The sequence below is a fragment of the Erpetoichthys calabaricus genome, chromosome 1 (genome assembly GCF_900747795.2).
Source record: "Erpetoichthys calabaricus chromosome 1, fErpCal1.3, whole genome shotgun sequence".
Classification (NCBI taxonomy): Eukaryota; Metazoa; Chordata; class Cladistia; order Polypteriformes; family Polypteridae; genus Erpetoichthys; species Erpetoichthys calabaricus.
Genome location: NC_041394.2, coordinates 73,600,068 through 73,626,605, shown reverse-complemented (window position 1 = coordinate 73,626,605; position 26,538 = coordinate 73,600,068). Strand labels below are relative to the sequence as shown.

Sequence of the window (26,538 nt, the reverse complement as noted above, 5' to 3'; positions counted from 1 at the left end):
TTCCTCCAGTCCATGCAGTTTAGATGGTTGGGGTTTCTCCTCATTGTAAACAGAGTTAAAGAATACCTGTTTGATTCTGTGATTTGTGTCCTAATTATGTTTAGCATACATAAAGTACATTTTTCTAGCTGATGCAAAGAAAATTCTTTTAGCCAGGGACCTTAAGTGATTTTTGCAGATGCACTGTTCACAGATTATGAAAGAACTAGTCATTTAGCCCGTTACAATAACGGGCGCTAGAACAATAGTGCATAAACATTAGTAGGAACAGTCTATATTAAATGGCAAGGGACTTTGACCTCATTCTTTTTGTTGGTCGGATTTTTCTTTCTTTCAGCCTTACTTTTGTTGATGTTTACTTGCTGAGCTGACCGTTCTTCATGGGCTGCCACCGTGTATTGTGTGTCTTTAATTTTCTGTGACAATAATACTGTCTTGTACGGCTCTATTCAATAAGGGCGCGTAGATAATTTAGTTCAAATGGCTCTGGAATATGTGAAGAGCAACAGGTGCAGATCTTTATGTACACGCACCTTTATTCGCTGCGCTCAATTGAGGTCGTCCTTTTGAGGCTCGCCTTTTTGTGCGCGCCCTTATTGAAGGATGCCTGTGCGCACCCTTATTGAAGGATACCGTCTTATACGTCTGCTGGCTTGTACGTCCGTAATATATGTCCGTACGTCCGTAATATACCTTTAATTTTCTCTGGCGGTAATACAGGCTTGCGCGTCGGTAATATGCCTTTAATCTCCTCTGACAGTAATACTGGCTTGTATGTGGCTGTAATATGCGTCACTGTATTGTGTACCTTTAATTTCCTCTCGCAGTAATACTGGTTTGTATTTCCGTAAAACGACTCTAACTTTCTCTGACAGTAATATCGCGCATAGCACCGTGCCCCGCACATGCGCACTTCACCAGAAGACACCCACACACGGACACCTGGACGCACATAGGGATTTTATATATATAGATGTGCTCTTTGGGTATATTCCTTCTTTTGTGCAATATTTCTCTTATCTTATTATTTCCACCATGGTGACTGAAGGGATATATATACAGGTTCAAAGTATTAGCTGCATTTCTAAAAGAACACAATCCCAGAGAGCTTGTGTCCCCTGTTGGACACAATCATGTCTTAGACAAATACATAAAATAAACACATGAACAAGGAGAGAGAAAAAACAAATGAAGACAAGGCTTCACACTGAAAGAACATAGCTAAAATTGCTGTTATCTATTTAGTGACACAATTTAGCTGAAGCTTAACAATTACTTTAAGTTATATCTTGTAGCAAGGAGGGTGATGAAAGAGACAGGTAAACAAACACACCCACACAGATCACACAGGACGTGCAAGTTTACGCCCTCAGACAGCTGGGTGCATTTATTGTTTAATATAAGAAGAAAAAACAGGCAGATTACTAAACCCTGGCGCACCTATGGAAACTTTTCCGCTGCTAAGACCCATGGGGAATGCCACCCAACACATCAAATACACTGCTAAGCACAGGGACAGGTCATACCTTGTCTTGTACTATCTGCATGCACATCACATGGTCACTGAATCGTTCTTTATTTGTGCACCTGCCAACTTATGGCTATCTCTTTGCAATGTCACTTCCCACATGTGAATTATCATTTCTACTGACTTCTGCCTCCTCGTCCAATCCACCTCACGCAGCATTTTGGCTACTCAATTTAGCCCTTTTTGTCTACACAGATGACTTTCTTACACAGGCCCTTCTTTGCCATCACCTTCTTGCACCAAAATCCTTCATCCTCTTGACCTACATGGACCTGTGGGCCTTGTTTAAATAGTTCTCACTGCTGGATGTAGAGACCCTGAACAGCACTCTATAGAAAGATAAGGAACAGACGTGATGCTTCTAGAGTGCTTTTACTTGTGTACACTGCAGGTACTTAATGGTCCTATGCAGTTGAGAAGTATTTTTGTCTGCTGGCTGCTACAATATCTTGCTGTAATTTTGACTATAGTATAATGACAACAAATAGTGTTTAAAGAAGCATTGTGGTCTATGTGTATACTCAATGTTATAACGCTTTGATTATATAATATTCTGATATGGCATACTATGCATTTAAAATTAGACAGTAATGTTAATATTAACATTATAATAGTTAGTTATTAATTTAGAAACATGTAGTCAGAACTTGAATGCCATGCAGCCTTGCACATGGTTCTGCTGGAAAAACAAAGAGAAATTAACAATCAATACCAGGTGGCCAAAGGTACAAAAGGTTGTACAGGTACTACCTTTCCCTGACTTGTTGTCAAGTTTCTCAGCTGGGGTTCCTTTAGTGTGATGTTCTCTTCTTAGTGCATCTTCTCTTTATGCATATGAGAAGTTATTCTTAGGACTACAGTTCCCTCTCAGAATTAAAACACATGGTCCATGGTATTTTTGTCCAGAATGGCTTAATATTTGGATTGGTGTCTCATCATGGGATAGTCTATTTCTCTTGCTTATTATTGCAAGGTCATAATTTGTCACTAAAGTGAAATGGAGTAAAAGCAAAAGAACTTTAATGACTAGAAATCTACTAGTAACTAACATGTTCCTTTTATAACACTTCCGATACTTAGGTACTGAGAGATGACTGGAAGAATTTCCAGCAACTTTACAAACAGTTTATCCAGAGAGAGCGACCGACTAGTGTCTGGGAAAAGATCTGCAGGCCTCCAGCTGAGACGGTGAGTTTGGACATATTTCTGGTTCTTCTAAACAATATCTTTCTTAATCAGAGATATAGTTGACATTAAAAACTAAACAACTCATGATGCTAAAGCTGATCATTTAGGGAATCAAATATATATTTATCACTCATCTCTCTATATATAAAATCCAACGTCTGTCTGTCTTGTCTGAATGTCTGTCCACTTTTCATGAGAGAATGACCTAACGGATTTAGATCGGGTTTTTTTGTATAATTTGTTTGAACATTCTGGTTGATTTTGCGACTTCTGTCATCACGCTAAGTATCATTGTTCGCTTGCGGCAGCGATTTATTCACGCTAGTCCAATACAGAGGCAGTGGGCCAAAGGGAGGGGGAAGTGTGATGTCAGAAGTGGGGAGACAGACGGGGCCCTCCTCTTTCATATGCCAGCCTCCATTCAAGTCGCTGTACCTCTCGCCACTTGTTGAAGCGTACCTCCCCCCATTAGCTACCGATACCTGTTTGTTTGAGCCGCAGGGTACAGCTAGTTATATGTATAAACACAGTATATATAGGAAGAAATAGGTTAAGGTTATTTCCACATGGTTGAAGTCACAACATTTTGGTTGTATAGCCTTCATCAGGTGTGCAATCAAAAAGAGAAGAGCAGGTAACATATGACACTTTCCCACTATTAGGACTTTGTATTCAGGAAACAATGAGATTCTGAACAATATAGTCCCTGGGACACTTGTGCTGCCCCACTACTTTTATGTGTTGTATTTCCACCACACAACATGACCTGTAAGTGCTATGCAAAATTTGTAACGTGCAAAGAAGAATAATGTGGTGCAAAGAAGAGTTCATGGGGGACCCCATGCCTTATTGCTTCGAAGAAATCGTGACTTTATGAGGGAAGATTACTGCTTATATGTATTGCATGGTGCTGTGCACATGGAGCCAGCTGTGAAGAGTGATGCAGTGAAAAGTACAGTGTTCTATCGTTACTAATAACTCTCCAAAGTCAAAAATAGTAAGAAATTTGTAAGATGGCACCAGTGCTTGTGTTCAACCAAGTAGCACAATTTATCACCTGAGCCCAATGCACAATAGTTCCAGGTTGTACGAAAAGTACATACCCTGGAGTAGAAGCAAAAAAAATGTACCAGTACATATCCTGAAGTAGAAGCAAAAAAATATACCAGGAACTACCTACCAGGAACTAAAAATGAGAATTCTACATTCTATTCAAATTAAGTAGAAACCTATGTGTATTTACCATTAACATTAACTTCAGAGGTTTGACTCTAACAAGGAAGAAAAAAACACTCTTTTGCTCAGCTGACAACGATGTTGGAATAGCTAGTTCTCATTCTAATACTCACTGCAACTCCACTGATCAAAAGAGAAAGCATTGAGGGTATCAACAAGTTTTGCCACTCTGAAGAGGGTGTGCATGGCAGGATGTTGGAATGGATGTCCGTTGAATGCCTGTCTTGAGGGCAGTGAGGCCTTCTTTGTGAGGAATGACAATGCCAAGAGATGTCCATGGTAAAGATAAAGCAGTCAGGACTGGAGAGCATGGTTAGTATCTTTTAAGTATGAAGGGAAATCTTCAACACTTGAGAAAAGCTGGTGGGGTGCTTCACCCTCATAACAAGTTACCAAAGTACACCATTCCATCTCTGATCTTCCTCTCTCTCTCTCTCTCTCACCTGACCTCTTCTTCCTGTCAGTTGAGTCAGCTGTCATACTAAATCTAGTTTCAAATTTTTTCATAAGCTACCTTGTCCAAGAGGCAGTTTTTTTCTCCATTTGGGGAACTTATGGCCAGATGGAGTCCTATCTTTGGTTTTTATAAACACTAGGAATGATTTCCATCTGGGAACTCCTTAGCCAAGACTGGATCTCTCAGAGAGCCTCCATGTTCCTGAGCATAAAAGACAACTCATTTCTGCTCCGTACTGAATGGAAGGCAGAGTAATGACCTCTTACCAGTCCTCAACAGACTTAACCTAGAATAGGCTAGTTTTCCCCAACTTCTCCAGCTTGTATATACGATACCATTAGTCAACCAGCAGGTTTGTAACCTTCTGCCTGCTTTCCTCAGCCTGTATCTCTTTTTAGGTATGGTGTCAGATAACTAGTAACTTGGGTGAATATTACATTTTCCACACTTTCTCTCTCTCTATCTCACTGATATGAGGGAACCCAGTCAACAGTCCCTGCAATTCCACACTAGCATGTTTAGTTATATTACATCTGCTAGTGTTGGCCTTTCTGCTTCTTTAGGGTTCCCTGCTAGAGAGGTTCCAGCTTCTTCACAACTGTAAAATGTAAATGTGGGTCTGGAAAATTAAGGGATGAATGGATTAGTACAGCACATTATATTCTAAATGTTTGCCTGAAAAATTGCCAAAGAAGTGAAAAGTATAACAGTAAATGTTTATCTCATAGATAACTTTTGCTGAATAGTGTAATATTTACATTACTTTACAATGCAAAGTATTCATCTTTATTTGTTCAATAATGGAAGATAAAGTAAAGCTTTGTTGATAATGTTAAAATAAAAAAATATGACTCAGCAAGATATCTAAGTGGACTACTGATACTTCCTCGGCAAGAACTGTTACGCAATCACTGAACATTGAGCAAAAGTTTGTAAACAAAACAACACTTTCCATCTGCTCTGGCAGGCTGCAGGGTAACATTTCTCAATAAAGGAGACACAAGGATTATCTGAATTTGGAAAACAGGAAAAACTAGCAGGGTTGTTTTACTTAATGCAATATAATCCTACATGAAACATAACGCAACAATTTAAGGTGCACTTGAAGTAATTCTGCTATACAAACAGTAACACATTCATTTCATGATGAAGAATTAGGCAGAAGTCAATATTGTTTAAAGTTTAAAGAAAATAATAAATTCTAAAGTTGAGTTGGCAATAAAGGCTATTCTGTGAAATTGTATGCAGCAATTACCAGCTGCTGGTATATTTTAGGTTGTTATTTTGTATAGATTGGTCTGAGAGCTTTATTATTTTTGATTGTAAACTTCATAAAAATTTCATATGGGCACTGCCATCTTGTAAATGTTTGTTTATGGTTGCCACTTTGGTTGAATGCCATCATTTCCACAATAAAAAGGTTAGTATCATGCACTTCATGGTTGTCCAAGACTGTGAATAATTCAAAGAATCATGAATGCTTTGTTAGTTCTTAGCTGTTAGTTTTTACTATGAAATCTTTAATTTTGAGTTATGTCTGTTATTTACTTTGCATGATATTTTTGAAATTAAAGCTAAGAAACTGGCAAAGTTTGAATTTGGTTTTTTGATGACTAATCACCTTGGGCCTCATGTATGAAAGAATTTCAAAAAAGATGTCAAAAGTCGACATGAAAAGGTGAGTGTCTTCATGTCATAAGGAAGTGTATTAGTGCCATACAAAAGAAAAAAAAAGGGACACAGTGAAGAAAAAGGACTATGTCAAGATTAAAGTGGAAATATTGATTTTAATCTTGAAATTTCCACATTAATTTCCTAGTTTATTTTGTCATTAAAGTAGACCATCATAAACTTCATCTTAAAACCGATGTTTAATTTATTAGAGTTTCTCAAATCCCATAGTAAGTAAAGTAGCACATTAACTGTTTCATATTCCCCAACCCAGTCATTAATCGCTATGTGCTTCTTAAGTGGGCTTTCTCTTATGCCGACAGGAACGTGCAGGCAGTGATCACCATACATAATACATTACATTCATGATATTACAGCTCTTTGAACATTTTAGAATACTAAGATGTATACCTGATGTCACTTTCATGGTGAATTGCATTAAATCATGTATTAAACATGTGGGTAGCACAGTGGCACAGTGGTAGCAATGAGCTGGCACGCCATCCAGGGATTGTTCTGCCTTGCTCAAGATGACTGCTTTGACGCGTGTGACCCTAAATGGAATAATTTATTGCAGCAGTACTATGTCTGTCAAGCGTGCCAACCCCCAATTCCTGTCCATCTGTTTTCTTTCTCCACATAACCAATTGCCACACAATAAGCACCTGTAATAAATGAGAAAAACACTTGCAAGCTTAGAATGCTGTTTCTTCAAAACATTTAGGGAACATTGAAAAATCTTCATTAGACATGTTTAATTTTTCCATCCATACATCCCTCCATCCATCCAGAGTTGCAAGGGCAAGGATGGAACAATCCCTGGATAGAGCACCAGCTCATTGCTACCTCTGTGCCATCATGTCCCCACATGTTTCATTTTTAACAATATACATTATTTAAATGAAGTTATCAATTTATTTGTAAAATGTTATCAATTTATTTGTAAAATGTAATATACATACTTTAGTGCATTTCATCATAAAAATGGTATCAGGTATACATCCTAGTGTTCTAACAGCACGTACTGTAGCTCCAAGTGGATAGCTCTTGAAAATCTAAATCAACTTAGAAGCCAGTCATAATCTTCTTCACGCTTTCTGCTATTGAACTGAATTGAATTTCTTTATTGTCATTATATGATGCAATGAGATTCAATATGCAACTCCTCCATAAACCTATTTTCCTATAAAATGATAAAAAATAAGAATATAAAAAACAATGAAAAATATACAATATGAAAGCATAAGTACAATATAAATATACATATAGTGCAGACAGTGAAAATGGTTCATAAAGTGGCTCAGGTTGTGTAATATTACAGTTGTAGTGCAAGTTTACAGTGGGATAATTGTAATTATAAGTGCAAACAGTTCTGCCAGGAGCACTTGATAGATAGATAGATAGATAGATAGATAGATAGATAGATAGATAGATAGATAGATAGATAGATAGATAGATAGATAGATAGATAGATAGATAGATAGATAGATAGATAGATAGATAGATAGATAGATAGATAGATAGATAGATAGATAGATAGATAGATACTTTATTAATCCCAATGTGAATTGATGGACTGATTGAGTCCATTATAGCTCTTGGGATGAAACTGTTTCTGAGCCTCTAGGTCCGTGAAGGAAAGGCTCTGAAGTGTTTGCTGGATGGGAGAAGTTCAAATAGACTGTGGCATGGGTGAGTGGAATCCCTGCAGATGCTGGTGGCTTTCATGTGAAAGTGTGTGATATAAATGTCCTCCAGGGCTGTAAGCAATATCTGCTGCTGTAAGCTGTAATCCTCTACACTCTTGGCACAACCTTTGCAGCTATGATACCATACACAATTATAAACAGATTAAAATACTCTCTTTGGTGCACTGAGAGTAAAAATGCTAAAGTAACTATGGTATTTGGAATAGTTTGGCCATTTCGTGCACCATTACATTGTGACAGAATGATTAAAATCAGGTGCCTTAAATTTGTAAATGATTTGCAATTAATTTCTGTGTATTTTATAAAGCCCACATAATGGATGTGAATATGAAAAAGAAAGGGAAACAACACAGAAATAGAAGCACTGCTTTGTATCTGGGTGTTGCCAGCTTGCAAAACTGAGCAGAAAAGTGTGTACGCATTCTGTGGGGCTGCTGTAAAAATGTGTGTGTGCTTTACCCCAAGTTTAGTTTTTATACATCTCCAAGTGAGTGTGGAAATGGGCATAAGCAACATTTTTGTGCATACACACCATTTATTCATGAGGCCCCTTGTGATTCCCATCTTCTGGTCTTTCAAATTTTGACTACCTTTCTTCTCTCTTGGCAGAACTTAAGTGAACATCAATAAATATGCAACTTAGCTGAAAAAAATTGCAAAAGAGAAAAAAACTATTATTTTTGAAGGGCCAATGACTCTTGACACAATCTATTTTAAAGCATAAGTTCATTATTTTCCAATTTGAAGTTAATTCTTCACAATTATGGTATATTAATTAGCCATATAAAATTGTGTTCTAAAGTGGCATTTTTTATAAATTTTAAAAATACTTTGTTTATTCTTGCAGCTTACAATGGGGCTTTTTGGAAATATCACTCCATAATTTTCATAGAGTGATGCCTCCTTGATCATTTTCTTTCAAATACCAATATGAAGAGATAGAAAAATACAACATCAAAATTCAGAACAAGGAACTAGAAGATCAAATCAAAACAAAAACTGTAAATAGCTTTTGTTAACTTTGGTTTATCTTAAGAGGTAATCAGTTTTACCATACCAGGTCTATAATAACGGCGTACAATGCTATGTAGTGTTGTCCATCATTGCTGTGGGTTTGAGCAAAGAACTTTTCTTGCAGTAGAGTGCAGTCTTGTCTTTGCCATGTGCTCCTTTGTCCATGGTGTGATGTTGTCTTCCTCAATGTGCTGTTAGATTCTTTTTGTTTACTCTGCAACTTTATAGGGTTAAAGCATAATTCTTCCTGTCACAAAAGTTTAGAAGTTGCAGTTACCGTCTTGAAGAAATGCTTCTTCTCAGTCTTCACAGACTGGGCTCTGTCACTGGTACAGAGCTTTGCTTGGAAGAGCGCTCCAAGGTTCAATGGACACTAACTTCCAGGTGGCTTCCTGCTACAAAACAGTAGATTGTCAACTTTCTGATTCAAAGAGACAGAACATATTAATGCACATAGTTTTTAAAGGAGGATGTTGCCTCTGGTGATTGAATCAAGGCCTCTTCCAGTTGTAGATCCAGTGCCTTCTTATACAACAGGTGTCTTATTTAGTCCTTAAGAATCAGCAAAAGATCAGGTGATGTTTATAAGCTTAAAAATGATCGTCCTATTGTCGCTTTGTCTGACAGAGTCTCTGCAGACATGTCGGCTTAGTCTTGAATTACACATAATTTATTGGATGAAGTACAGAGCTGACCAAAGTGTTAGTCAAGCTCTAGTCAAACCATTCATTTTAGTGTTCATTCTGGAATGCTGGGGGTGTGGTGTGGTAGGCTTTTTGCATTCTTGTTCATTCTGCTCACTTAACAGGCCTTGTATTACACTGAAAGCCTAGCACATTAGCCAATTCCTACTGTCCTGTAGTTAGCAAATGCTCTGAACTGGTTGCTAGTTGATTCACCTCTGGCTTCCTACCATCCCCATCAGTGTGTTCCAAAAGTAACTGAAACCTTTGATATGCACTTTTTGAGCAAATTGATATCTCCTTCATCCACGGTGGAATCTTTGTAATCTTAATGAATCTCTTAAAGACCCCATAAAAATTTTGTATTATGCTTTTCAATCAAATTTGCTTATTTTCTTTCTGTTCAAAGATCCAAGCATATGAAAGCCTCTGTATGAAGCCATTGCCTACAGATGTTTCCTCTCTTTTGGAGAAATTGGTGGTGCTGAAACTCAATGGCGGTTTAGGTACCTACATGGGGGTGCCGGGCCCAAAAGGGCTGATGAATGTCCGTGAGAAGTACACCTTTCTGGATTTCACTGTGCAGCAGATTGAGGTAAGAGCAGGATTTTTATATTGTTTTAGCACATCTAAGGACTTTAGCAGACAATAAGCGGAATAAAGAGAACTCCTGGTAAACGTAAACAAAATATGAATTGTGGGGACCCATTGTGCTTAGCTCTTTGGTGGTTGTCTTGGGTGCTTTTCTGATTTCAGTTCCTTTCTCATGTTGCTAAATGTGCCTTGTGCCCTTCATACATTCAAGTTTCAAACTTGACACAACTGTAAGGGTTTGCCTTAGCACTTTGAAATACCCTGCTTCTTAGTATGTTGTTAGTGTGTTTTAATTTCCACATTTAATATTAAACTGTCTCATAGTCAGCTGATTGTGAAAATTTACTGTAAGTTCTGATGGTTATGCAGTGTTAAAGTTTACATCAGTGATATCTGTTGATTATTTAGGCAGAATAAAATGTCTCTGCAATTGGCCAGTATAGCATTATATGAAATATAAGTGCATCTTAAAAAATCACAAAATAAAAAGTTTTAATAATGACATAAGCACATAATCTACAGTATATGCAGTATATATCATGCAAGGTTGACTGACTGACTCAAAAAATCAACAAAAACACTAGTTCCTGTTTAATCAAACAGCTGAAATTTGGCAGGATGGTACATCTAATGCAGTAAGTATCTGCTAAGTAAGAAGATTTTGATACTGTATATAAATGTTTAGGGAATAAAAAAATAAATACCTCAAAATCTTGAAAATGGTTTAGCTAATTTGATAGAAATTTGGTGATGTTTTAGAATAAAGAAAATTAGCTCACGTGTTTTTTTTTTGTCGATAAATTTAATTTATTGATATCTATTAATATTATGCCAACATACTTGCTCTACGTTGCGCTGACGGGTCTTTATGCAAACAAAGTTCAGAGCAAAATCTATTGATAAGAAATGTAGATAGCACTACTAACCAATAGGGTGGACTGACAATGGAAGATGTGATCGTGTTGTGAAATGGAAAGAGAAAGTTCAGCAAAGCTCAAGGATGATGCAAGGCTCAATGATTAGCAAGGGGTCTGTATCGAAGGAGTGACACGTCATAGGAGTGACATAACAAAGGAGTGACATAAATACTGTATTAAAGGAGTGACAGTTTATCGGAGTGGCATAACGATGGAGTGACAAATTATGATTAAAATTTTATTTAAAAAAAAACAAAAATTGAAAATTGTCACTCCACGAAGGGTTGCGGAACCATTACAATTTTTGTCCTCGCTCCGGAAATAATAATTGTTGTTTTGGGATCGTTGGTGTCGGTAGATGTATCCTCTGAATGCTAGCTTATCTTTACCCATTTGGGATTTTACAAATTGATATTCAGCCATTATTATCTTGCTTCAACAGAGAGCAGGAACACAACTGAAAGTATGCTTGCCAATAAAATCATTGTCGCCTTACCAACCACTTGGATGGTTGGTTGGATGGTTGTCACTTCTTTGAAATTTACATCTGAGGTTTCGCTCCTTTGTTAGGTCACTCCTATGACATGTCACTCCTTTGAATAGGACCGGTTAGGAAACACTGATTTTTGCTTTTGACTACTGACACTCTTAACCCCACTCTTCAATCTTGGTGCTTAAATCACAATATACCCCAACATTGGTCTTAGATCGTGGCTCTTTAATTTCTCAGGGGGAAACCACAGAAATTGTGTCACAGTGGTTAAAGGTATTGCTCCACACTCTTCAAGTTAATACATCAATGTAATACATAAGGTACCGGCAGTTTATCCATTTCAAGCATTGCTTTGCATATACATTTGAATCTGCAGACTTTGAAGAAGAACTACAAACAACTGATAAAAAACGCAAAAAGAAATTCTGTATATGAATCAACGATGTGAACAAATGAATATTGTAAACATCTAATAATGATAGTAATATATACTCAAATTTCACATTATTCCTACTGATTACCTGTTTAAATTCAAAAGAATACACTTTCCTGTAAAATTTCATTTTGCATTGACCAAAAGCCAAGTCACAGGAAATGAAGGAGAAAGCAAGAGTTGATCTAATGCAGGTATGTTTTACTCAAATACAATTGTGCTTAGCTTGTTCAAAGGTGAGCAGCTCCAGTGATCTAATAATATTATTATTACAGCATCTGAGATACAGTTGGTTACATTTATTTTGCTTTTCCAATTGAAGCACAGGCAGAAAAAGTGACTTCTTCAAGGTCATGCAGGGTTTGAAGCCTTAGGTCCAAAGCCTTAATCACTACTACACACTGCCTGACAATAATATTAGTTCGTGATAGAAAAACCTACAAATATTCTATACAGTAAAGCACTTAGTTAGTTAAATAATAATTCTGATAAATCCATTTAACAGACAGCACTATAACTGTGGCCCATTGTCTTATGAAATGTAACACAGCTAATATATACTGTAAATAAGACATAAATCTGATAAATGTGTTTCACACAGCAAACCGTGTATTATGTGTTACGCTTGGCTATATTTATAGAAAGATAAGCTCTGCATAGCTAAAGAATCTCATAATAACAGTCTGTAAAACATAGTAGAATATCCAAAGTGTACCTCTGGTACCTTGAGTATTCTCCGTCAGATGCTGAACTATTTAATGAGAAAATACTAGAAATCACAGGAAACCGAAAATTTCAGTTAGTGAAGATCAATGTTCTGCATAATTCAGCAGTTTGAATAAGCACTCAAAAAAGTGAGTTTAAAATAGTTGGCCATAACAGCTTATTATTAGTTAATTCATTATTTGTACAAACAGTACCATAAAAATGGCTGCATTACTTATTATGTTTTTAACATATTTTGGAAATGTTTTCAGTTATCTCTGTAATCCTTTCAAGTATTGCTTATTATATTTTTTAACTTTAGCTATCTCTCTAATCCTTTGAAGTTTAATTGTACTAATCCTGTACTCATGGAGTCCTTAGCTGTCTGTACTGTGATAAGGTACACACTGTATACAGCCCATGTAATATAGTAATCTGTAAGTAGAAAGCTGTCTAAACTAAGACATTTTTTATTCAAGGGTTTCTATTTCAAACTTCTGAATCTCTGGTTATTTGTAGCGGTAGGTAGTCAGAGGTTCTGTATGTTATAAATTCCAAACAAAACGAGAATCAACAAGAGATGATTAATCATTTGAATAGCCACAAATAAGACCAGAAAATGAAAAGGCAATAACTTAGTTGTGAATCAGGCTCAGGTCAGTAATCTATAAGAGGTACACCAAAACCAAATGTCAAGACCCAATACACAAAACAAAGTAGAAGTCAAGCAAAAAAAAAGAAAAAGGTACTTATACTAACTAAGATTGTTTGCCACTAACTAAACTACAAGGGACATTCAAAAAGTTTCCACACTTTCGTATTTTTGTGCTCACGTAGCATACACTGTGCACCACTGATTTAAACAGAGTGACACAATGATGTACTGTGATGAGGTCTATTCATGTGACTTTCAACCGACACCAACACTATAAACAATAGTGCCACTATCACAAAAGTGTGACAAAAACTCAACATACTTGGACCCAAAGTAATATCACCATATAACATTACATTAAACAAAAATGTGTTAAAAACATCTACACCCAAGAAAACATTTCTTTTTAGAGTAAGATTCATCACATCGTAGCAGTAGCAGATAGGATTAGTGACAACAGGCAGTCTTTTGCAGTCCATCGAAACAGTTGTTAAAGTAAAGTAAATGTCTGCCATGAAACTAATGTAGTTTGTTCGTGTGACAATGTAGAATGAAACATTTTATATATTCTTTCTAATAAAGCTTTTACAGAAATGTTGATATTATTGTTTAGTAAAAAGATTGATGTCACTCTGTGGACATTTTAGTTTGTTTGTTTGTTTATTTATTTGGGGAAACAGTAATTGGTGCCTGGAGTAGTGTTTTTTTTTTTTTTGTTCTTTACTTCGCCTTATACAATTTCTTGTATCAGGAATTTGTTAGTTTTCGCATACCCCTTGGGGTCAGAGCTCAGGGTCAGCCATTGTACAGCGCCCCTGGAGCAATTACAGATTAAGGTTCTTGCTCAAGGGCCCAGCAGAGTAGGATCAGTGACGGGGATTCGAACCGGCAACCTTCTGGATACCAGCACAGATCCTTAGCCTCATAGCTTTTATAAATACTTCTAGCAATAACAGAATGATTTTGACAGCCCCTTTAAAAAAAAAAATCTGCTGAATAGCCATCTGTGTCCGCAGCTTTCCAGTTTTGTAAGATATTAAGAGCATGTTAGATTGTGGATGCCTCAGAGATTTATACAACTCCTCTTCTGCGATCAATACTTTAATCTGTAGCAATTCTATTTTATCAAAGAAGCCATTACACACCAAGGTCTATACAATTTTATAGTATTCCTTAAATATGTTTGTTTTTTGCTTTGTGTGACTTTCATTCCAACATCATTACCAATTTTTGTTATAGCAATCTGATTACCCTTCTCTCAAGAATTCGTTGCTGTGTTTCTGTAAAATGGTAAAGTTGGTACTGAATTATTATGTATTTATTGCCTCAGCATTAGTCTCACTTATTTTAGATTCCACTAATCCATCTTCACTCTTTCTGATCATAAGTGCTATTCTTAAAATACGTAATTCTTCCTTGCAAACCTGTTTTATCATCAGTTACCTCTAAATCTGTATACATTTCTTGACATCAATACTACACTTTTTCTGCATAAGATCCATTTAAATGTTAATATTTACCATCTTTGATTTTTAATTTCTACCCAGACATTCCTCAAACAAAGCTATGCATATGTCTCCAATGTATAACTAATGCTTCATCAATTGCCAGTCTCACAGTCTGAACAACCTTCACTCATGAACAACACGACAAGGTTTCTGAACTCCTCCAAATGGAGCAGCTGCTTAGCCTTTACCTACAAAGAATTGGACACTCTCAGAAAAGAATCATGACCTCAGATTTGAAGGTAACAAAATGCTCACTTTGAATGAAAATGACTCTCAGTATGCACATACAAAGACTGAATAATATACAGCAATAGCATCAGAATCAAATACTTATTTAGAAGCTTCCACAGGACATAATGAGATCCACTGTCATAAGCTGTTTCTAAGTCACAAACCACATACTATACAGACAGGATTGGCAAATTCCCATGATCTCTCAAATATCTGTGCCAGGAGAAGGAATTTGTCTACTGTTCTATGACAAGGACAGAATTAACTTTGTTTCAAAAAACAAATTAAATGTCAAAATTTCAAAAGGTGGATTGTGACTAGGTTCTAGTTGACCAAACAATGGCTTTACAAAGGAGACTGAGCAGTGTAATCCCACAGATAGGAGCCATCAGTTTACAAATCCTAAGGCAGTCTCCATGCCATCCAGATAACATTGCAGAGGTACATTAGTCATAGCATCCTCACAGTATTAAGTGCTAGCAGCATTTCCATTTGAATCTCACCCACTCTTGTAGCATTTCAGTTTCCACAGTGACCAATGCTTCTAGCATTTCCTATCCTGAGTTTTCAAATTTCTCCTTGCACAATATCCCCAGTTGAGTTCAACCATTTCCCCACACCTATTTGAGGTCATCCAAAAGTTCTTTTCCATGGAATTATAACCCTTGATTGTTTACAGAACAATAGTCAGGGGTGGCTGGTAGTGGCAGCAGGAATGTGGACATGAATACGTGGCAATGGCCAATGAAAGGCCCTGGGGGTAGAGAGACACTAGTTGTAAACAAAGAGACATACCTGACTCCAGAAAGGCATCCATAGAAAGAATGAGGGTGAACCCAGGATAGGGTATAAACATGCCTTCATACCAATGGTTTGTTGGGTGTGGATTTGGGAGGCAAGATCAAAGAGATGGAGGGAGGAAGAAGCAGAGAGAGTTTGAGAGAGAGAGACAGAGAGGGATGGGAAGTACAGGGAGTAGTTTTGCAGATGGTACACTGCTGGATAACTAAACAAAACACCATAACTACAGCCAGGGACCGTCTTAGAAGTTGGGGCAGTGTGGCTATAGAGCTATCATTTTGATTTGTTTGTGTTTTTCTTTAAGATCATGTTTTATCCTGTTTTATTTATTTTCTTTAATAAGAATGTTTATTTGGAACATCTGGCCACCTTTCATCTATTTAGGTTTAGGGATACTATGAGAGTGCTCTTATGGACATCAATACTTATGGTTCATTGATGATCATAGAATGTATATTGTATATGTTTCAATGACATTCAGTTTTACGTGTGCACCAATTTTTCCTCACAGCACTTAAATCAAACATATGGTAGTGATGTTCCTCTTGTTCTCATGAACTCTCCCTTCACTGATGAAGAAACTCGGCAGAGTCTTCAGAAGTATAGCCAATGCCCTATCTGTATTCACACTTTTGTGCATAGTAGGTAAGTTACATTTCAGCAATGAATATCTATCTTCCATTCATACTTTTTAGTTGTCAAGTCACATTCATTTATATTCTTACATAGTTCTTGGTTTCCAAAGGTCCTTCTGTTTCACTGCCTATTAAATAAGTGCTGTGAATACAGTATACACACCTGTACTTTAGGACTAAAACCCATCTTTAAAAAGCTCTTAGTATCTTGAAGCACACACCAGTGTATATATGTATTTCTATATGCTGCAAAGTGTTTTTTCTGTTATATAGCATTATGAGTTGAGGTATTTGCTGCATATCATGCTGTGTTTTATTTTAACTATGCAATATTTGTAATTAAGTGGCATAGCACATTAGGCATTATATATATATATATATATATATATATATATATATATATATATATATATATATATATATATATATATATATATATATAATATAACACATGTATGTATCGGGTCCAAAGCTGCACAAGGAATACTCAGGAAAATCAGTTTAAACACACTTTATTCTTCAACTTGAAAGAATAATATTGGAGTCTTTTAAATGTAGACCGTAAATGTGATGTTAATTTCCTCCAGGAAATTAAAAGAACTTTCAGGCATCTCCATCAGCCCTAGAATGTTTCATGAACAATCTGAAAGACAGAAAATGTAGTTGGGTGGTGAACTGATTATACAGTAAGCTACCAAACTTCTAAACATTCCTGTTACCGTTAGATATGTGACTTTGCACGTTTACCTGCAGCTGCCAGCATCTGATCCTGCACTGTCAAACTGCTACCTGTGTGAAAGTGTGTTTTCTCTGCAACTGAATCAGCTCTAAGAAGCAAAAACACAGCCCAATTGTTCAAAATATATAAATATACCAAAATACTTAAAAAAAATTATTTCCCAACGGCCTAAAATGAAACAGAAATGTGTCCAATCTACAATGATATGGCTTTCAGTTTAGAAAGGACATGCAAACTACATACACTGCATGATTTGGAAACAGGAAACAGGAAGATGTGCAGTAGATACAGGAGCCATAGTGCATCCAGATTTTTGGTGAACAGTGCAAAGCTAGAAAAGTATAATGTTTCTCTACATACCTTTTCTTTCCTGCACTAGGTCATTGCTCTTCATTAAATTAGCGGCATCATACCTAACCCACATTTTTGAGTAGAGGTACTCCTCTGTTGACTTCTTTTCCTGAAAGTGGAAGGACCACACATATAGTTTCCTTAATGGGGGTTTCAAATCTCCTTCTTTTTTGAAGTTACTGAGGCAACCATTAACAGAGCAAATACAACTGGACTTCTCATAGTTCATCAATAGCTTGGGAAAACTCAAACAAGAGGTGGGAACATAACACTAAAAAAAGTGGCAGCACTGATTTTGGCTCAAAGAATAAGAATATATAAGTTTAAACAGATCTGTTTGAATTTATAGACACTGTGTTGGTCATTTCATTTAGTGCATCATTTCGGGTTCAATTTTGCTTAAATATCTTTTATAGTTTATTCCTGAGCTGCATACCTGTTACCGTGGGCGGCACGGTGGCGCAGTGGGTAGCGCTGCTGCCTCGCAGTTGGGAGACCTGGGGACCTGGGTTCGCTTCCCGGGTCCTCCCTGCGTGGAGTTTGCATGTTCTCCCCGTGTCTGCGTGGGTTTCCTCCGGGCGCTCCGGTTTCCTCCCACAGTCCAAAGACATGCAGGTTAGGTGGATTGGCGATTCTAAATTGGCCCTAGTGTGTGCTTGGTTTGTGTGTGTCCTGCGGTGGGTTGGCACCCTGCCCGGGATTGGTTCCTGCCTTGTGCCCTGGGATTGGCTCCAGCAGACCCCCATGACCCTGTGTTCGGATTCAGCGGGTTGGAAAATGGATGGATGGATGGATACCTGTTAACAATTATGACTTATGAAATAAAAGGAGTTGAGACCCTAATATACAAAATACTTTATTATTTTTTCATTGTTCAACAAAGCACTGGTCCCTGCCTTTCTTGCCTTGCCCTGGTTCATTTCATTGCAGTCTCTAACAGTCCTTCCCTTTACTCATCCTTCACCAAAGCTGATTTGTCTTTTACACGTAAAGAAATGAATACATAAGAAGCATGTTGTTGTTCATCTCATTATATTTCAATTATGGTGAGCATATTGAATATATGTTTACAATTTGTTTGTGTTGAGACTCTTAAAGACAGCATTATAAAGAAAGCCCTGGTAGTATTCTTAAGTCTTAATAGTCTGCCTTTTTGCTGTCAACCACAGATTTCCTCCCCTTCATAAAGACACTCGGCTACCAATGCTTTCCTTAGAAGACTGGTTCCTTTCAGGTCATGGAGATGTATATGCCAGCCTGTGTCGTTCAGGGCTCATAGAGTTATTTCTTGCTCAAGGAAAGGAAATTCTTTTCATTTCAAATATTGACAACCTTGGAGCCACAGTGGACCTGCATCTACTCAGTGAGATGCTGCATAGAGATCTACAAAATCCTGAGACAACCTGTGACTTCCTCATGGAGGTGACTGACAGGACGCAGGCCGATCGCAAGGTAAGGGAAGGGTTACAACTGAAAACATAATTTAATCAGTTTTCTTTTCAGTGTGGCTTTTTGGCTAGAATATAGTAAATGGAGTTAGTGGTTTGAAGAATATCTGCTGTAATTTATTTTTATATACTACCCTGTACATTATTGCAACCATGAAGATCCCACTAGGCACAAAAAAGTTAAAGATATATTGTGTGCAGCCACTTGTACATCTGTACAACATCTGTTTTACTTTTTGCCACACCATCTTATTTTACTAACCTGCCAGAATTCCTCAGATTCAGAGAAAAGGGATTTACAGTATAAGGCTAAAAGTAAAATGATGACTAAAGAAAATTAAAATCTTCAGGAAATAAATATATAATGTTAAATCAGATGAAGATTTTATTGGTGTTAAGCTAAGGGTATTATCAGTTGCAGTGTTTTTTTCATTGAATATAATTCCTAATTTTACTTTACTGATCATAGTTTTAGCTCATCTTCCAGTCACCTTTCTTTATGTATATTTTTAATTATTTAAGTAATTTTCTTATACTCTGTTTTAAATAAAATATCTGAATCTTATTTAATTTTTTCCCATTTTATAATTTTACTAATTTCAAATAATCTGAAAATTAAGCTTCATTTTTCCACAGGGAGGTAGTCTGATTGAAATAGATGGCAAATTGAGATTATTGGAAATTGCCCAAGTACCACCGGAGCATGTTGAAGATTTCTTGTCTGTTTCTGAGTTTAAGATTTTCAATACCAACAATCTGTGGGTCTCTCTCAAAGCACTACAAATATTAACCAAACAGGACAGCATACATTTGGAAGTCATTGCCAACCGACAGGTAACTGTCATGATTCTCATTTGCCTTTTCTTCATATTACACTCAATTAGGAGAATATTAATAAAGAATTCTAATTTCATTGAGTTTTCCATGTTGTTTTAGAATAATAAGATGCTGTGTGCTTGGTGTTTGAAGGTGATTTCTATCATCATTATTTTTAAAGAATTACATTGCTATTAGATAAGATTTATCAACTGAATGATAATCATTTTTAATAAAGTTTATAGCTATTGGATAAGATTTATCAACTGAATAAACTGAATGATAATTATATGCATAAACTCAATCACAGAAACACAAACACCAATAGTCTCAAAGAACTGAAATAGATCACACAATCAATACTTCTGTGTGTGACTAGGCATGCTATAAACGTCTGTAATGCAACATTCAGTACTACAAAATAATTCAGAACACTTCTGGACCAACTAGCCACTTTGTTACTGGATATTGTTCAGGTTTTAAGGTGTTTTTTACTTCATATTTTATTACCAGAAGGTTAATTATTGCTTATAAATTGACTTTATCATGCATGTGACATAAACACTAAATGTATGTGTGTGTGTGTGATCATTCTATAATTGAGGCAGAACAGCTGTCAGGATTGGCTCCAGTTTATAATGCAATTAACAGAAGAAATAAAGCATACTATAAAACTATTGCCTCTTCTGGCAAATTGTAAAAATTAAAATGTATTATAGGTTTATACACTCGTTAATATTACATGTTGTGTATGGAGTATAATGAAATCCTTACTTCCATCCTTCCATCCATTTTCCAACCCGCTGAATCCGAACACAGGGTCACAGGGGTCTGCTGGAGCCAATCCCAGCCAACACAGGGCACAAGGCAGGAACCAATCCCGGGCAGGGTGCCAACCCACCGCAGGACACACACAAACACAACCACACACCAAGCACACACTAGGGCCAGTTTAGAATCGCCAATCCACCTAACCAGCATGTCTTTGGACTATGGGAGGAAACCCACGCAGACACAGGGAGAACATGCAAACTCCACGCAGGGAGGACCCGGGAAGCAAACCCAGGTCCCCAGATCACCCAACTGCGAGGCAGCAGCGCTACCCACTGTGCCACCGTGCCGCCCGAAATCCTTACTTTCCAGCATAATTTTTACTGAGTATAACAATTTTACCTCAAAACATCAGTCTTCCTTACCTGAACAATCTCAGAGATCTGACTCAATAATAATAAAATAAGTAGGAAAACATCATTCAAAACGCAAATCCCCAATATTAGAATTTTACCAGCAATAGCAACTTCTTACATATTGTACATTTAAACATTTGCTAACCCATTTGCTATTGTTAGTAGATATTAGTAGATTAGAAAACGATTTTGTTAGAACTAGCATGGTTCTCAGTGCAGGTTTCAGTGTTACCAGGATAAGAATAGCAATGTTACGACAGAATAGCAGGTCTGAACATTAATTAATGTCTAAAAGGATAATTGTTGTGACCTTCGAACGGTACTGTTTGTATTGTCATTGTGTACATGACATTAATGTTGAAGGAACTAAATGTCAGAGGCAGACAGAGCAAACTACTTTAAACCATAAACATGAGAAAATGCATTTATCCCTAAACACGATAACAGGTAAGTCTGTATGTATGGATTAACTTGAACTTACTAAATTCTAAAAGCTCCCACTATCTTTTCTTTTTCTGCCAATCACCTCATCCCACCAGCCTCCCACATCCTTTTTATCTTATGGAGGAGTCCACAATTAATTCTTTTTGGCCCTATCACTCAATCAAGTATGGACACTATGAAACTGCAAATGTGAGCAAATAACCTGGGGCAAATCTCACTTCAAAACTAATAATAGAGCTCAAATCAATACAGCATATTTTGTTTTTAAACAAGGACTTTCGATATACTTTTAATGCTGGCCTGTTGCCTCTTGACAGACTCTTAAGGCTACATTATGAGCAAATGCTGTGCGAATGCTGGCCACACCAATATTATCCATAACACAAAATGTAAGGACATATAAATTGTGCGTCACTAGAAATGCTGTTAATAAACAAATTAACTGATAACTACTGATTATTAGTTTGCTAGAATGGAATGTCAGATAGATGGTTAGTTAATTATAAACTTTATTTATATTTATTTATATTTTATCATTGGCAGCATAGTGACTCAATGATCCAGAATTTCAAATCCTTGCTTTGTCACTATATGGAGTTTGTTCTGTAAATATTCACTTTTTTTCTTAAGATACTCATCCCATTTTATTTTAGCATTTCAAATACAGTACACTGTAAGTGAACTGACAAGTCTAAATTTGTGAGTGAATTACTTTGATTGAGTACCTGTGCATTTTGCCACTGTCACAAGTAGTGGGGGTTACTTCCATGTGCCTAATGTTACTGTAATTGGTTGTGGGTTCTTCCAAAGAAAATCAAGTAAAGAAAATTGATGGAAAAAATATATATTCGTTATTCACATTAATATCTTGACAAAAATATCTGTATTTTACATTCCCTGTTGGTTGCACTTAATTAAACTTAAATTATTAACATAATCTTATCATTTATTTCCACACACATGGAAAGAATATTCACTATGAAATCTAGACAGCCTGATACAATTTGATTAAGTGACAATATAATTGTTTTGTATTCTTTCACTTTTTCTGTTTTGTTTGCCCTTCTTGTAGATATTGCCAGGTGGCCAAGACATAATTCGCCTTGAGACTGCAGCAGGTTCTGCAATTGGCAGCTTTAGTTATCCACGAGGAGTAAATGTGCCTCGAAGCCGTTTTCTTCCTGTTAAGACAACCTCAGATCTATTACTGGTCAAGTCAAACCTCTATCACCTGTGCAATGGATCTTTTATATTATGTGAAGAAAGGGAGTTTGATACAGTCCCGCTTGTGAAACTGGGAACACACTTCTCCAAGGTACCAAAATCCTGCTTATCATGTAACACTGCAATCTTAGTTATGTGACTAGGGGGATGAACCCTGAATTAGTGAACTGGGCTGGTTGCTAGGAATACACTAATAGTTTTGGGTAAAAACACTTAACAGTGACATTGCTAGCTCCTTGGCTTATATTAGACAATTGTTCCTTAGTTTTTCCCTAATCAAAATAATATCCAAGAAAACAAATATAAATATAATGATGAGACCTTCAAACATCTGCATGCTCATTCCTGGCCTGGTACACTGTTAATGTACAATTTATATCTCCACTGTGCACATACAGTAGTGCTTTTACAAATAACGTATTTGTCTTTAAATCCTTCCATTTTTGCTTGCTTAGTTTTATTCTTGTTCAGCTAAAGTAAGCGTCCATACAGTAAGTACAGAAGCACTCCAGCTATATACAGTAGTTTCTCTTCCAAACTGTTATTATCATCGTAGCTCTTTAAAAATTAACATATGAGGTAATAATAGCAATAATAGCATAATGTGTCAATTCAATGTATGTCTATAAATCCAAAAATTGTAGAAATAGTGCAGAGCCGATTAAGCTTATGAATAGTAAACATGCAGAAACACAAAAAAAGAAGACAAGGTAGCACAACAATCATAAAGTATCTGCACATTTAGATTAGATTAACAAACCATATGATTATTAAGCTGATATTTAAAAAAGAAAGAGACACTCAAAAAATATTCTTTTTTTTATTGATTTTATTGAAATCACACAACATTCCATGCAAATAGATACATTTTTACAAAAATAGGATCGAAAACAAATCAACCTCCTCCCCTGAGAAAGAGAGCATGGCCGGCAGAGTAAAACTTAAACCTAGTAAAAATAAGTAGATAGATGAATTAATAAGTGAATAAAGATAAATGGAGAAGAAAAAGAAAAGGGGAGAGAAAATGTTATTGATTAGATCCGGCCATTGAAAACGTTCTGCACAGATCTTCTAAGTGAGAATTAGATTTTTTCCTATGTCAAGTAGTATATAACATCAGTTACCCACTGACTTAGAACAGGTGAGTTAGGATTCCTCCAAGTTTGAAGCAAGATACAGTAAGTCTACATGCCAATAGTGTAGTAAAGGCAATTACAATTTGTTTGTCCTTCTCCACTTTAAGCCATCTGGGAGTACACCAAACACAGCTGTTAATGGGCTAGGAGGGATTGTGACACCAAGTCTGTCTGATAGGCATTTAAAAACTTTGGTTCAGAATGATGTTAATTTGGTGCAGGTCCAAAACATGTGACCCAGTGAGGCTGGAACTTGATTGCAGCGTTCGCAGGTTGGATCTTGCCCTGGAAATATTTTGGACAATTTTAAACGAGGCAGATGTGCTCGATATATAATCTTGAGTTGAATAATTGTATGCTTTGCACACATGGAACTCGTGAATTCTCTGTATTGCTACCTTCCACTCCTTTTCTGAGATATTGAGTGAGAGGTCCTTTTCCCACTGTCCTCTTGGATCTTTGAAAGGGAGGGACTGTAAAATGGTTTTATATATTGCAGAAATGCTGTCTGAGTCCTCAAGACTGAGCAATATTTTTTCCAGCATAGAGGGAGGTGGGAGGTGAGGAAAATTGGGCAGGTTCTGTTTAACAAAGTTTCTAATTTGAAGGTAGTGAAAGAAATGTGTTGCTGGAAAATTAAATTTGGAATGTAATTGTTCGTAGGATGCAAAAACATTGTCTATGTACAGATCTCTAAGTGATTTAATTCCAAATGTTTTCCAGACATTAAAAACTGCATATGTTTGTGAGGGTGGAAAAAAGTGGTTCTTATGCAGAGGTGCCACAGATAAAAACTTCTCTATCAGAAAATACTTCCTACATTGGTTCCATATTCTGATTGCGTGAAGCATAATTGGGTTCTTAGTATATTGGCGATAACTTGTGGACCAAGCCTGTGTATGTTCATCTATTTGTGTCCATGTCCAGGTTTTAATAGCTTGTATATTTTCTGCCCAGTAATAAAATGGAAAGTTAGGTAGAGCCATGCCACCTTCTGCCTTAGGTCTTTGTAGGGTCACTCTTTGGATACGTGGATGTTTTGAATTCCAAATAAATTAGTTTATGGTTGAATCTAATTTCTTAAAAAAAGATTTATTGATGTATATTGGAATGTTTTGAAATAAAAAGAGAAGCTTCGGAAGGATACTCATCTTAACAATGTTAATTCTTCCAGCTAAAGTGAGATGAAGGGTTGACCACCTATGCCAGTCTTTCTTAATTTTTTCCATACAGACGGTAAAATTTTGTTGATAAAGAGCTTTATGTTTACTTGTGATGTTTACCCCTAGGTATTTAAACTAATCTGCGATGATAAAAGAGAAGGTGTCCAATCTAATATTGTGTGCTTGAGAATTCACTGGAAAGAGCACATTTTTATTCAAATTAATTCTGAGACCAGAAATCTTTTGAAATTCTGTTAGTGCTGTTAGGACTGCAGGCACAGTATTTTGTGGATCTGATACATACAGTACCATATCATCTGCATATAGAGAGATTTTCTGTTCAAGTTCTTTCTCTGATAATCCCCTTTATCTCATAAGCATTTCGACAGTGAACTGCCAGTGGCTCAATGGTGACTGTGAAAAGCAGAGGTGACAAGGGGCATCCTTGTCTGGTACCACATTCTAGTTTAAAGTAGTCTGAATTAATATTGTTAATACAAACTGAAGCTTCTGGATTGGTATACAGTAGTTTGATCCATGCACAAATGTTCGAGCCCAACCCAAATTTCTCCAATGTAGTGAAAAGTTAGTTCCATTCAATCATATCAAATGCTTTTTCTGCATCCAATGATAATAATATCTCTGGGGTGTTTGACTTTGTGGATGCATATATTACATTAAACAGGCGTTGAAGATTGGAAGCTAAGTGTCGGCCTTTAATAAATACAGTTTGGTCTTGTGATATTACCGAAGGCAGCACTTTCTCCATCCTCCTAGCTAGGACTTTGGAAAGTATCTTAACATCATTATTCAGAAGTGAAATTGGTCTGTATGATGCACATTGTAATAAGTCCTTATTTTGTTAAGAAAAGATGGTGATTAATGATATGAGGTAGAATTTTATTGTCTCTAGTTTCTGTAAATGTTGCTAATAAAACAGGAGCTAGCTGAGTGGAGAATTTCTTATAAAATTCGACAGGGTAGCCATCAGGCCCTGCTGCTTACCCACTCTGAAGTGACTTTATAGCATCTAATAATTCTGATAGTGCCAAAGGTTTATCCAATTCCTCTGCACTGAGAGTATCTATTTGTGGTATCTGTAATGCATCCAGAAATGCATTAGATTGTTTCTTGTCTACTTTAAACTCAGTAGAATATAAGGACTTGTAGTATTACCTAAATGTGTGTATTGTATTTTTATGGTCAAGAATTTTGTCTCCATTTGTGTTGGTGATTGCTGGGATTGCATTGCGAACTTCTTGCTTGTGGATTTGTTGAGCTAAGATCTTATTAGCTTTCTTTCCATGTTCATAGTAATGATGTCTTGATTTTAAAATGAGTTGTTCAGTTTCTTTAGTTGTTAAGAGGTTGAGTTCTGAATGCAGAGCCTGCCTTTTCCTATGAAGAGCCTCACTTAGACACCTGGCATGTTCTTGATCTATTCTAGTAATTTCACTGTTTAGCTGTGATACCTTCTTGGTTTCCAATTTATTTCTGTGGAAAAGATATGAGATAATCTGTCCTCTTAAGAAGGCCTTCCGGGTTTCCAAGAGTATTTCTGCAGAGACCTCT

General features: G+C 36.5%; 1 protein-coding gene across 1 annotated transcript in view; it reads left to right on the top strand.

Moving 5' to 3' along the window:
• LOC114651970 (UTP--glucose-1-phosphate uridylyltransferase-like) overlaps positions 1-26,538 on the top strand; it is a 39,604-nt gene that overhangs the window by 4,091 nt on the left and 8,975 nt on the right. The window contains exons 3-8 of the mRNA XM_028802108.2: positions 2,609-2,716; positions 9,896-10,081; positions 16,335-16,468; positions 18,718-19,000; positions 19,633-19,830; positions 22,516-22,758. Coding sequence (XP_028657941.1) covers positions 2,609-2,716; positions 9,896-10,081; positions 16,335-16,468; positions 18,718-19,000; positions 19,633-19,830; positions 22,516-22,758 — 1,152 coding nt within the window. The remainder of the gene's footprint in view (positions 1-2,608; positions 2,717-9,895; positions 10,082-16,334; positions 16,469-18,717; positions 19,001-19,632; positions 19,831-22,515; positions 22,759-26,538) is intronic.